We start from the raw sequence: 13,594 nt of genomic DNA, 5'->3' as shown, positions 1-13,594 counted from the left end.
TATTTTTTTTTTTTTTTTTTTTTTTTTTTTTTTTTTTTTTTTTTTTTTTTTTTTTTTTTTTCAGTCTTCAGGATAGCTATTCTTCACATTTCCCACATAAAATACCATGTTGCAGGTTGGCCAGGACTCTTATCCCTGGAGACATTCCTACCTGAGCCCTCCACAGGACCACTGAGATCCTGGCTGTGGCAGCAGGATCATCAAAATAGATTTCATATCCCTTTGTGCTGGGGCTTTTGTTTCCTCAGGAAACCTGCAGAAGGTGGAGCGAGGAGGCAGCTGCTGGGGCCAGCTGTCCATGGCCTGGACAGTGTGGAGATGGGCTCCTTTGGCTTCTCTTCTGTAGAGACTGGGCATCCCCACATGCTCTGAGGGCTCCCCTGGTGCTATCACTCCTCGGCCTGCTGCTGTTGTGTTCCTGGTGTGTTCCTGGAGCCCGAGCTCTGAGCCAGGCTGTGTCACCAGGGGCAGGAGGGGCTGGGGGACCTTCTCATGGTTTCATGCAGTGCAGCAGGGTTTTTTCTTTTGTTTTGTTTTTCCCAGTGCTGTTATCCTCAGAAGCCGGGTTAGATCTCAGAGCTATGACTCTTACCAGGCATATCCAGGCATATTTCAATGGTCTTTCTCTGCTGTTAACTTTTAAGACCTTAAAAGCACAGAGATGTGAAGTGCTGCAGAGCCAGTTCAGATACCCCTCCTCCTTCTTGCTTTTGGAAATTACTGATTTTTGCCTAAAAAGATAAAAATAGGCAAATTGCTGTTAGATTAGAAAGTGTTGCCACTTTGATATCAGGCCATGGAATGACTTAAGGTGTTACAGTGTTTGAGAAGATAGCCCCGTGCTGGATCCATAGCATGGTTGTCTGTCTTGTGTGGCCTGAACGTGGATTTTCGGTGTTGAGTGGGTGCCGTGGGTAGGACAGGGTCTGTGCTTGTAGCATTGGGGCAAGACACGGTGGGAGATGCCCTTTGCATGATGTCTGCTGTCTCAGTGGCATCTCCCAGGTAAGAAGCTTGGCTGTGATGCTAGGATGGCATTCCTATGTGGGACATCTGGCTTTTGGCTTGAAATGGAATTATTTATTTTCTGTGAGGAAGTCAGGCTGTTTTTTCTGACAGTCAGCAATTCCTTCCACTTTGATGTAGAAGCACTAAGATTGCTAGCTATGAAATATTTTAAAAAAATAAAAAATATATATCTGTTTTCTGGAGTTTCCATCCTTGAGACTTCCTTTTCTTCTTTACCTCTCCCCAGAAAGCTGTGCCTGGTAACTTAGAGGAGTTCAGTGGCAGGGGCTGTTGTGTGGCCTCTGAGAGGGTTTCATCAGTGTGATTGAGTGCGGAGAAGAGATGCTGGGATGGGGGTGAGCAGGGGGCATCGGGACGGCACCGTGTCTTGTAGCCAGGGGAGCCCGTGTGCCGGGCAGCACTGGCTGAGGCCATGGTGCCATATGTGAACCCTTCCGTCTCCTTTGCTTTTTCCAAGTTGGACTGAGAAACACGGCCGGCAGAGCTCGTCTCCCTTCCTGTGGATTTCTGTGAGATTATGTTCTCAACAGACTTCTCATCTAGCGTGTTTCTTCTCCCCTTCCCGGGAAGTCATAGCACTTCAGGGCCAGGAGGAGGGATGGAGGGGGCGTCTGTTGCCTGTGGTCCAGGTGCTGGGACCTCGGGGGGGTGGGAGACCGTCCCCCACTACGGCTGGACCGGGAGGGACCCCAGGGGCACTGCAGAGGCTGCTCCTGGCACAGCACGTGTGTTCCCCACACATTCGCCATACGTTTTAGGAATTATTCCCAAGACCCACATCTGAGGAGACTCAGAATTTGTACTTGGGATTTGGATTTTTCACAGAGACAGTGGAACGTACGTTAGTTGTTCGTTTGAGGAACTTTGAAGTTCAAGTGCTTTTTCTAAACTCTCCAGTTTTTGGCCAATTTGGTTATTTTTGCTTTCAGATTTCTCCAAATTCAGGTCATCTGCCCTTCTGCACATAAAGCCTGATCAAAGAGTGTGACCTTTGGGAGAGCAGACCTTATATATACATCCACATTTATAAGGAGAGAAGGAAAGATCGCAATTTGAAGCAGGCTTGGGGGGAAACAGAGATTTGTACTCGATTTTCTCTGCTACTGTGGCCTAATTTCCCAAATGCAGAAGGAAGGCTTCCTTTCTTCCAGCCACCACTGATCGCTTCCAGCTCCGGCTGAGGAGGTGGAGCGCGAATTCTGGGCCTCAGAAAACGCAAAAAAAAAAAATTCACATAAACATTGTTGAGCTGAGGATAGTAAGACTATTTCTGCTGATAAAGGATCATAGTAGAGAGGTGTGCGTGCTGCACTGAGTCACCAAGTTAAATATATCCCTTCGTCACAAGTTAGTGGTAAAATGCAAATGAAGCCCGTATTTCTCAAAGCTGTTCTCGTGGGAGGGCTGGGAACGTTCAGCAGCTGGAGCCGCCGGTGTCTGGGAGGGCTGGGCTTCTGATCAAATACCTTCCTCTCAAGCACCGTCCCACCACATGTGTTCATCTCAATGCCAACCCTAAATGAAAAGCAGGGGGACAGGGGGTGATGGTCCCAGCAGCTGTGTCTCAGCCGGTCTGCACACCCCTTTTCACTCTCCCAGCAGCAGCGCTTTGTTTTCACCCAGAATCAACTGGATCCAGCTGCTCCTCGTTCCCAAACCAGCCTGCAGGTGCTGAGTGAGGGCACCAGTCTAAAAGGCCCAGCAGGGACTGGGGGGACTGGAAGGGCAGAGGTGGCTGCGGTTCATGGGAGCATCGGGCGCAGGACTCAACCAGCTCAGCCCAGAGCAGTTCTCCCAGTTTAATTTCCCGAGGACCAGTGATGGATTTCGTGTGCTCCTGCCACCTCAATGCAGTTCCTTACTGCATTAAAAGAATACATTTGGGCCTTGTTCTGGAAATATGGGGTTGTTTTGCATTACTAGCTGTGATGTGGTGCTGTTTGGGTTTTTTTTTTCCCCAAATATGTAAGAAATCAACAAGGAGTCAAGTGGCATCACTAGTCTGTTGGCTGAAGCCTTTCTTCAGGAGTGGTACCTCAGTTTAGTCTGTGTTTTGCTGGTAGGCCCATGTTCAGCTTCCCTGTTTCCCTTGTTCTTTGAGTTCTCTATGTTCTTCCCATGGAGGGAAACCACGGGACGGGTGGTGGGCAAAGTGATATTCAGTGTTGGTGTAAAATGCTGTGGCTTTCCTGGGGTGAGCTGGTGCTGCAGCTTTGGGAGCCCGGTTCCTCAGGCAGTGCAGGTGGGAGCAAGCAGGAGTTAGTCCGGGAGGGTTCAGGTGAGATGTGGGGGGAGCCCGGTTGCGGGTAAGTCACCGTTCATCAGCTAAGGAGGATCCACTGGAAAGCTTCAGCATGGAGAACACCTTGTCAGTACCTGCAGGAGCTAGGATCAGTTCCTCGCTGGCGTTGGGCGCTATCACCACCAGGCTGTGAGGAGAGGACAATAGTTGCCTCTGAGCTATTCGCCACCCTCTGGTTGCCCGAGCCCGTGGACATACGCTCTCCCCACAGTGCCGGGACCACGTTTCCACCGAGGGGTCCCTGACTGGGTGAGCTGAGGCAGAACAATCGCTGGCGCCCGTCCCCTCGCGAAGCAGCTGTGAGGAGGCCATATGGCGCGGTGCGAGCCAGCGAGCGCAGGGTCGGTGCTGCTCCGAGCCGCTCAACTCTCTCCCCTCCCTCTCTTTTCAGGTGGCCATCATTGCAGGAAATTTTGAATTGGCTGAAATCATCAAAACCCACAAAGAGTCCGATGTTGGTGAGTTGGATCTTTCTTCTTCCCCCTTCTCTCCCTTCTCAGTCCTGCTGCGGAGCGCGGGGCTGTTGGCCTGGGGCTGTTATGGGGGGGTTTCCCGGTGCTGCCTGCGGTGGTGGGTGGAAGCTGCGGCTCGTTTTGGGTGTGGGGGGTGGCAGGAGAGCTCTGCTTCCTCCTGGGGCCACCAGAGTCCAGTTTGTTCAGTCCAGTCTTTGCTGGTGACTGCTGAGGTTGCCAAGCTGAAGAATTAGCCGCGCCATTGGTCTGGAGAGCTCTGAAAAGCTTCTGTAAAATTCCTTACCTTTTGCATCCCTGTTTGCGTCCTTGGGGCCATTTCGTGTGGGAGATCCTCTCCTGCTGAGCTGTCAGCTGGGTGCTGCGGGAGGAGACACCCTCTGTCTTAGTGACAATGGTCACGGAGCTGCCCCACGCTGAAGCTCCTGTAGGTACAAGGGAAGCAGCAGCCTCTCTGCTTGGACTTGCTTCTGACGGAGGAGTTTTTTGGATTTTCTCTTCAGCCTTTTTCCTTGTGGCATTTCTTCTGTGGGGTAGGTATGACCATGTGATATATTATATGCTGTGCCAAACTGAGCTTTAGGTCAGATATAAAATCAGCACTTACTGAGTTTTCTTGAATTATTCTGAGAAGTTTGATGGTCCGGAGCTCTCTAGAGCAATGGAGGAGCCAGTGCAAAGAGTGAGTTCACTGTGTGTGTGTGTGCCTGCACAGAAGGTGCAGAGTCATTGGGTCAGCAGCTGAAAAAAGACCTGTGGAGTCTGAAACAGGCAGCAAGTGTTGGGCTTGCTTCTTGGACGGGGCTGTGAATCTGGAAACCTGGGCCCTGAGGCACCCTTTGTCGCTTCTTTTCTCAGGCAGCTATTGCTGAGAGCTACAAACAGTTCTGAGGATGTGTGGGAAGACCTAAGAGTCAGAAAGGACATGGGGAAAAGCCTGAAAATTCCTTATAATTATGTCAGTAAACAGTGTGTGCAAGAAAGTCACCCTGTTAATTCAAAAGGGTAGTGACTGTCTGTGCTGAGAGAGGAGTTTTGGACTTCGTGACCTCCAATGGTCCCTTCCAGCCTAAATTCTTCTGTGGTGAAGCTGAATCTGTGGTTGACTGGCTCAATTATTTTTATTGGAAAAGTGTAAGAAAAAAGGGCATGAAAACATGTCAGGTAGGATGAATTCTTCATGTTTTTGATAAGGCTGTGTATATAAAATAGGTCAGGTAACAGTTGCAAACTAATCACAGGCAAACCAGCAGGTCCAGATGGCTTCCACCTGGGGTCACGGGAGGTGGCAGTGAACTTCCCCAGCAAGGAGAAATTGTCTTTGGAAGTTCATTAAGAGCTGAGAGGTGCGAGTGTCTGACCAGAGGAGAGCAGACTGGTGTTACTGGGGAGGAGGAAGGGGCAGTGCTTGATCTTTTCTGCAATAGCTCTGTCAGAGCAGCTGAAGAAATCATGAAACCCAGAATCTGGTGGGAAGGGCAGCCTGGTCAGTGATGGCTCCTGGAGAGATCGTCCTCTCAAGTTCCCAATGTTAGGCTGCACTTGTCTGACTGTGAGACAAGAATTGGCGGCCCTGCCACCGGAGGTATCCATGGAGGACCTGCTGTGTCAGGGCCGAGGGAGGAAGGATGGTCAGCAGCACCTTTTGCTCTGTTCTGCAGGACAGCCCTTAGCATGCAGCTGAGCTTCCAGCCTCTTCAAGTGTCCATCCATGCTTCTGTCTGGACCTTGAGAGCTCTTCTGAGGTGGAGCTGGCTGTCCCCACTCGCTGTGCTTTGTCCTACAATGTAGAGCAAGCCCGGAGGGTGTGAACTGAGTTGCTTTCAGGTGAAAATAACCCAGAAGCTGTTTCAGAAAAACACCTGAGGTGCTCCATCTGCTGAGAGGTGCCCAGCCAGGGGCAGCACAGTGGGAAGTAAGGTGCCCAGCGTAGGCACCGGGTGGTCGGTGAGAGCTGTGGATGGCCCACTGGACTGCAGGACTTCTTGTGCAGGCTTCGCTGTGGTTCCCAGTGCTAAGGTCTCTGTCTTTTCAGTCAGGGCAGAGACTGAGAGCTGCTTGTTTCATCGCAGCCACCAGCACTGGGGTCCAAGGAGGTCAGAGTGGAACCTCCAAATCTGAGGAGGGAGAACAGGTTCTTACAAGTAGAAAACATTTGCAGAGACTGTGGAATTGGACAGTTCCATCAGACTGTGCATGGAACTATTCCATAATTTCTGGTTTTTAACTTAATCTCATGTTTTAGGGATCTGCAGACAGACAACGCCATGAATGGCAACTGCTGTACTTTATTTTCTTGGTTGGACTGGAGAGGTTGGGTCGTGAGGACTTGCCAAGGCCACTGCAGACCCTCTTGGTATATCCCAGTGCCTGTTGGTCAGTGCAGCCCCTGCTGTTGCCCACATGGGAATGATTTCTGTGGAGTGGAAAGGGCAGCTCTAACCCTCTTCCTCAGCAGCAGGAGGGTCTCCTGGGGTATGGCTGCAGAGCCTTGTCTCCCACCGCCTCAGGCAGGTCTGGAGACCTTCTCAGTTCAGCACATTTACTGGTAATGGCTTGGGGAAGTCTAAGCCACTGACTGCAGCACGCTTGAGTTGGTTTGCAGGGGCTGTATATAAAGGGAGGGCTCCCTTCAGGGGGGGTCCTGAGCTGGGTGTTTTGTTCCCAGCACAGCCCCCAAAGACGGCCCTGGAAAAAGGCTGCGTGTTGAGCAGGAGCACCAGGAGCTGGTCAGTGGGAAACAGGATGGTGTCTGAACCCCAGGGCCTCTCTGGGGTACCACTGCCAGCCTCCTGGCACGACCCCTGGGCGTTCAGGTCTGAAATCCACAGTGACGTTTATCAGTCCAATGTGCAATTCCCTCACAGTCAGATGCACACCACTGTACCTGGTGTCACTAATACATCTGTAATGGTGTTAATTGCACTTCGGATTTGTATCAGTTGGATCCTGTGCTGGGTGCTCCAGAATTTTCATGGTCCATCTTTGTAGGAAGTTGTCTCAGCCTGCAAGTTTTAAAGTATTTGTTTCAGTGACTTAGTAGCTGCTTAGTGACTGCTTTGCCGTCATGATGACACAAATGCCTCTTTCTGCTCCTTTTAGAACATAATTCTGTATCTACGAAACGGCCCAAAAGCTTTCTTTGAAGTTTCCTCCATGCTACAAACCACTTGGTTTTCTTTAATATTTTTAGCTCCCTTTATCGATTTTGTGTGTATTGTAACTCCATATTGATTTCAATTATTTTCCATAATTACAGAATAAATATATTCTGCAGGAGCAATTGATGTCTTCATTTTGTCACTCATCCAAATAGGCATTTAACCGTAGTTGCTTTGTTTTCATAACTGTGGTTTAATAACTTTTCTCTGTTTGCTAATTTTTCAGAAACTCCCAATTTTCATTCATATTTTCTCTCCCTGCCTGAGAGTAGATCTGGAGGAATAATGTAACATTAGTTCAATGCCGAGAAATTATCCTTAAGCGTTACATGTGCGTAAGGCTGGCTGGGGCTGCCTTCCCTTTTCTTACACTGAATATAATCGGGTCATGATTCATGGTCACTAAGCAACCACCAGCTTCAAGTCAAAGGAATTAATTCATTATCAGTCGTAACGAGACCCAAACCAGTTGCCCCGTATGACGTGGAACACCTTTTTGTTGGGGGACGGTGATGTGCAGCTCTGCCTGAGCTCACCAGCCTGAGGCTGCCAGTAACAGCACTTGTTTTCCTCCCGTGTATGGGCAGGGCTGGGGAGTAGCCCACCCCTCAGACACCCCGCCGTGTCCCTGCTTTTGGGATGGGTTGGTCCCTTGACCCACATCTGCTCGAGGCCCCGCAGCCCTGGTGCACCATCAGCTCTGTGCAGGCAGTGCTGCTGGCAGAGCCTTCCCCTCTCCTGCTGCTTTGGGGTGGTTTTTTTCAAGATATTTGGGCATATGAAGACATAGATTGGATGTAGAAAAGGTTGGGAAATGACCTGGTCACCAATCTCCTCGTTAGGTGTCCATCCCAGGTGGAAAGCAGTGTGTATCCAATTGCACATGGCCCCATTCGCTAGTTCCTTCTCAGCGTGAGCTGACACCAGGGCATTGATTTAGAGAGCAGCATATTAGGAAAATTATGTGAGACTTTGGGCATTGAATTGTCAGGCTGAGAAGCCTCAGCTTTATGGTGTCTTATACCTCAAACCAAAGAATGTTACTTCTTATTAATGAGGGTGTTCTGGAGACAACTCGAGATCAGTATCTCTTCAGGTGCCCTCCTTATCTGAAGCCTGTCCCAGGTATGTCCATGTGCTGCCAAGCATCTGTCAGAAACGCTATGTGGGACCTCAGTGTGGGGTTACCCAGAGTGTGAAAAATCTAACATCTTCCCATGCCACCGACTCTTCAAGTTCTCCCCTGTTAAGAGGAGAACAAGTTTGAATTGGAACAAGATCATCTGTAAGGTCCCTTCCAACCCAAACCATTCTATGATTCTATGAAATACACCCCAAAGGATTTAAAAGACAGCATTTTGCTTCATATCACTTGTTGCTAAGATCCAATAACTTGTTTATAATATTCACTGTCTGTAAAACATTTTTTGTCTCATGAGGGAAGTGATGCCATTTCAGATCTTTGACTATCCATGTTGCCCTGGGCTGAACCTCCTCTGGCTTATTGGCTCTTTTGAGATGGGGGATTTCTACAGTGGCATAAGGATATCTGCTTTTCTTTCTGCATTTTCCTAATGGTATTCTGTGTTTGAATAGTGTTTCTAGCCACTACCAAGCTCAGAGAGAACTTTTTCTTGGAGCTGTGATGTAGAATGGCATAGACCCTCTCACGTAGATGTGTATGACAAGCGGAAGTTATGAAATTTCTTCTTCCTTTCTAACGTTTCCCCTGGATCCCTTCTCAGAGGAGCTTTTGGAAAGTGCTAAAGGAGGTAGATGTTGAAAGATTTTGTATGGAAGCCATAAATGAGTTCTTGTACAATGGAAAGCTTTATTTGTTTTTGTCTGATTTTGTCAAATGTTCTGGAATGTGTAAAAACGTGGATGTTCTTGTTGAACTTGTTCTAATTATAAGGATAGTTGGAGATCTGTGAGCTGGCAGTGGTGAGGAGAGAAGATGGAGAACAATAGCGTTGTATGTGCTCTTCTTCCTTGTGTGCCTTCTACAAAGACTTTTTTGCTTGTTATTGTGGAAGCTTAGAATACTAGGCTTTGTGAGGCTTTGGTCTGACCAGCCCAGCAGCTCCTAAGCAAGGGTATGGTTCTCTGCCACAAATGCAGTAGGAGGTGGTAGGACAACAGGAACAGCTCTTGGGTCCTGCTAGAAGCTGGTCTTCAATTACTGAGGGGTAGAGAGGGTTTCATACTCTTCTGGGCACAGCAAATTCAGTGGTCCAGACTAGGGATGTTCCACTGCAGAAGTCATAGGATGGTCATATAAGATAGATATTCTGCAGAAAATCACTCCTGGCTGAGAAGACTGAGTAGTGTTTGGTGGCAGGACTTGTTTGGAAGCAGAGTTGAAATTCTGTCTGGCTGAGTGTGACTCTTGGAGTTTATTTGTATGGTGGGCATGAGAAGAGCAGCTCCTCAGGCTGTGGGTTCCCCTGTCTGAGGAGCAGAGGGGTGGTGGTGCTCAGACACCTGCACCTCACTGTGAGGCTTCTTTCTCCGTGGTGCAATGCTGGCAGTTGTTGGTCTCTCATGTTGACCCATGGCAGGTGAGGGGACCTGGCGGGACGCTGGGAGCCTGTCCCCAGGACACTCCTCCTGTCCCCATCTCTCTGAAGGCTCTTCACCACCCCTTCAGTCGGTCCCCTGGTGACCATAGACCTGTGCATGGGTGACCTCACAGAAGAAATTTATTTTTTCATTGTGAATTTGAAAAATTGCTCAAAAAAATACTGATGGAACAATAAGTTTTTAAGACCAGTGTGTCTGGTATTGTCCTCTTGTGATGAAACCAGTAATGCTTTCACAAGTCTCTGCAAACTTTTGCATAAGAACTCTTTGCCAGTCTACACATCTAACTGTGACTGTCACCTTGGCAAACCATGAATAGCTGCTGTTCCATTATTTTCTTAATATAGATCAGGTTGACCAGCTTCTGAACCATTCCATGGCTTTATTTTGAACACTTGCTGGTTTTAAACATTATTTTTAGAAATGTGGGCTGAATTGAGATGCATTTTTCCATCATAACCTTATGGATGAAGAGAGGATGGCCCCTTTTCAGGGGTTGATGTGTCCCTTGGTTATGTTAGCTCCTCTGCTCATGACCTTGGTCTTGGAGCCTGACCTCAGGTGGTTTGTGTCAGGGCTCATGGGTTTGTTTCAGTTTCACTGCTTCTTAAGGAACTGTCCTGTGTTGTACAACCTCTGTTGGTGTTCCCAGATGCTCCCTCCTGCATCAGGCTGTGATGGAGCATGTTGAGATGATCCTGTCTTAAGAAATTCCCAAGATTTCATTGTGTTCATAGCTGTGAGAACCCTTTCTTGTATGTCATAGAATCACTGAGTGGTTTGGGTTGAAGGGACCTTAAAGCCCCGCCTTGCCCTGGGCAGGGACACCTCCCACCAGACCAGGTTGCTCCAAGCCCCCTCCAACCTGGCCTTGAACCCCTCCAAGGATGGGGCAGCCACAACTTCTGTGGGCAACTTGGGCCAGGCTCTCACTACCTTCGCTGTAAAAAATCTCTTCCCTCTGTCCAATCTCCATCTCCCCGCTTTCACCGATGACGTTTGACCAATGTCATTGCACCAATCATTGCGTCACCTGTACTTCTGTTGCCAGTGATCAATGATTTTTTGCTAAGTCATTGATAAAGACAAAAATATAAATACTGCTGTACCAAGAACTGACTTCCTGGACAATACTGGAAATATTCCCAACCATTGTTCTCCATTAATAGTCATTATTGTGACTGTTAAAATGTGCTTGGTAACTTCTCCGGTGGTAGCCTGTAGTCAGGGTGTCACAGGGGCAACAGTTTCACCCGAGCTGTGGTGTCAGCAGTTATTTTTGTCAGTGAGATTTAAGCTCTTAAAGCCGGCCTGGCTGACATAAATTAAATTCTCAACCCTGTTTATTAATTGGTAAGTGTCCGGGTTCCGTTTTTCCCAGCTTTTCCTAGAAATGATATGAAGTTAAGCTCTGTACCGTTATTGGAACCACCCCCCTGACCCTTTGAGAGCCACCTCCCCATCTCTGGAGCTTTTGAAGGAGTATTATAAATATAGGCCAGCGACTCAGTGAGCTGTATTGAAAATTCTTTTGAACTTTACTGCAGGAGCTTTCAACCTGCTGATTGGGATGTACGTGACTGAGGCAGTGTCGGATACTGCTGTCCGTGGCCTTGCGGGGGAAGTTTTAAAATGCTCCATTTTGGTCTTGTGAGCATTTTTTCCCAGTACATGGGTATGTATGGGAATTATTTTCCAGGACAGACGGGTAATACTAGTTAAATTGTTCTGATTTTCTGTTGTTGTCATTGTTGGCTGAATTGCGTGCCGCCTGTGACAGGTCTGAGCAGCCGTTGGGATTTCCTCTGGGGGGTGGCAATGGGCTGACAGCCCACGCAGGACCCTCCACATGCTGGGTGTCACCAGCGAAACAGGGGAATGAGAAATGCACAAACTCCTGCAGAGGAAAATTCCAGTGTTGAGCTGCATCAGGCTGGTGGGTTTTATCTGAAGAGAGAGACTGAAAATCTCCTCTCAGAGTAGCCCTCACAGGTGAACGGCAGCACATTCCAGAAGCCCTTGTAAGAGAAAATGAGCGAGTTTAATTAACACATGTTTTTAGCAGTTCCAATTTCAGTTTTATAAATGGAGAGCAAAATCTGTTTCCAGCTGTGAAGGGCTGGCAGTGAGCGGGACGGGGCGAGAGACCTGTGTTCAGGTGGAGGAGGGGGGGCTCTGGTGTGTGTCTGGGGGTGACTCTGGGGGTCAGAGTCCGGGGGTGGCTCTGGGGGTCAGAGTCCAGTGGTGCAGCATCAGGTGTGAAGGTTGGTAGCTGAGAGGCAGATGGAGATGGCTGGAGAAATGGTTGGAGGATGATTTTTTTTTTTTTAATTAAAAAAACCTAATGAGGCTGTAATTCCCCTCAGTGGACCACTTCTCAGTGCAGAGGTAAATTACCAGCTCCCTCGCTGGAGCTGAGAGGTTCTGGGCTGCCTCATCTGCCCGTGCTTTTCCTTTGGTTTCCACTCCCGGAGAAGACGTACCTGGAGGGTCTCTGGGAGCAGCCTCTCCCCGTGCGGGAGAGGAGCCGGGGCACAATCTGCCTCCTGCGGCGAGGTGCTGCGCGCCTCCTCGCTCTGCTTTGTAATTTTCCACTATTAAAATGTAAATGTGGCCTCTCGGCTTGGAACTGTGGAGACATTTGCACTCCGTGCGCTTTTGCTCTTTCACATGAATATTTAACATTGAGCCAGCAAATCTAAATAACCTCCCAGCGTTGATTACTCCTTGGCTCATTAGGCTGCGGCGCGGGTTGTGGGAGCGTGGTCCAGGTGATGCCCAGGTGCCCGCGCGGTGTCCTGGGGCCGGGAACTCCTCGGGGAGCCCCGTCCGTGTCCTGCTCCCAGCGCACCGCGGCGGAGAGAGGCGTTTTCCAGGCGAGAGCCCGCGTTTCCCTTCTGGAGGGCAGGGAGCAGCGGCGGGAGCAGGGGATGAACCAGGCTGGCTGGTTGTGCCGCTTGGAGCAGCGCTGTCATGGTAACTGAAGCGATTCATTTTGCTGCGAGAAACCCAGTAAACATACTTTGATTAAACTCTTGAGAAGGTATAGAAAAGAATCTTCAAAGCTGATTGTATGAACTGCACAAAGTTGGGGTTTTTTTGGTTTTTTTTTTCTTTATTGCTCTCGCTTCCCTCCTTTTCCTACCGGGGAGAGTAGATTTGGGGGATGGGGAGAGGAAACCTTGGTCAGAATTGCCTTTGTGGCAGCAGCCTGGAACTGTCCTGTTTCTGGCACTGGTGGCTGGAGTCCAGGCTCAGCTGTTTATTGATATTACCTGTTTTGGGCAGGTTGAGGCACAGGGAGAAGCCGGCCGTGCCTTGGGACTCGTACGGTGGTTTGGAGCATCGTGGCACACCTCTGAGCCTCCTGGCGAGGGGATCCCCTGCAAACCGAGGCAGAGCAGCTCTTCCCCGTGTCAGTTGGTGTTAAGAGTAAACTGCCTGTGCAACTCCTGGGTCCCCATGTCCCCACACCGAGGTCTGGCACATCAGACTCCACATCTGGCCTGGGGAAGCTGTTGGGTAAGACACATCTCGTGTCTTGCAACAGGTCCCCAGCCTGCCCTCTCCAGCCCTCCCTTGCAGCTGCCTTCTCTCCGGCCAGGAGCGTTTCAGTCCATCCTGCTGCGGTGATGGTGGCTGGTGATGGTGGCTGGCAGGGGACAAGGCAGGGTCCCACCTCAGTGACAGGCTGGGGCTCACACAGGGAAGAGCAGCGTGCAGGAAACTCTGCTCAGCGTCCCTCTGAGCAGAAGAAGACTTAAATTCTCTGTAAAGCTGAGGATGACCTAAATTTTGGCTGAGTGAAGCCACGCTGCTGCGCTGGAGGGGGCTGGCCAGAGGAGTCGCAGGAGCCGGAGCCAGTGGGACCAAAGCATCCTCACTGGCACGGCGCAGGAGCTGAGTGCTGGCCGTCCTCCAGGAAAACATGGGCAGTGGGAGGCTCCTCCTGCATTCTTGAGATGTCAGATGGGCCTGGGGTTGTTGCACGTTCTGGAGACCTGGATGTAGCTGCACAAATGTAGTTGGGCTGTTGTGAGCACGTGGCT

General features: G+C 49.7%; 1 protein-coding gene across 1 annotated transcript in view; it reads left to right on the top strand.

The window, feature by feature from the left end:
* The window catches only part of SHANK3 (SH3 and multiple ankyrin repeat domains 3), a 323,589-nt gene that overhangs the window by 85,322 nt on the left and 224,673 nt on the right, over positions 1–13,594 (top strand). Inside the window, exon 9 of the mRNA XM_014961953.1 lies at positions 3,723–3,789. Coding sequence (XP_014817439.1) covers positions 3,723–3,789 — 67 coding nt within the window. The remainder of the gene's footprint in view (positions 1–3,722; positions 3,790–13,594) is intronic.

The sequence above is a fragment of the Calidris pugnax genome, unplaced genomic scaffold (genome assembly GCF_001431845.1).
Source record: "Calidris pugnax isolate Ruff unplaced genomic scaffold, ASM143184v1 scaffold459, whole genome shotgun sequence".
NCBI classification, from domain to species: Eukaryota; Metazoa; Chordata; class Aves; order Charadriiformes; family Scolopacidae; genus Calidris; species Calidris pugnax.
This window is presented reverse-complemented; position numbering and strand designations above follow the sequence as displayed.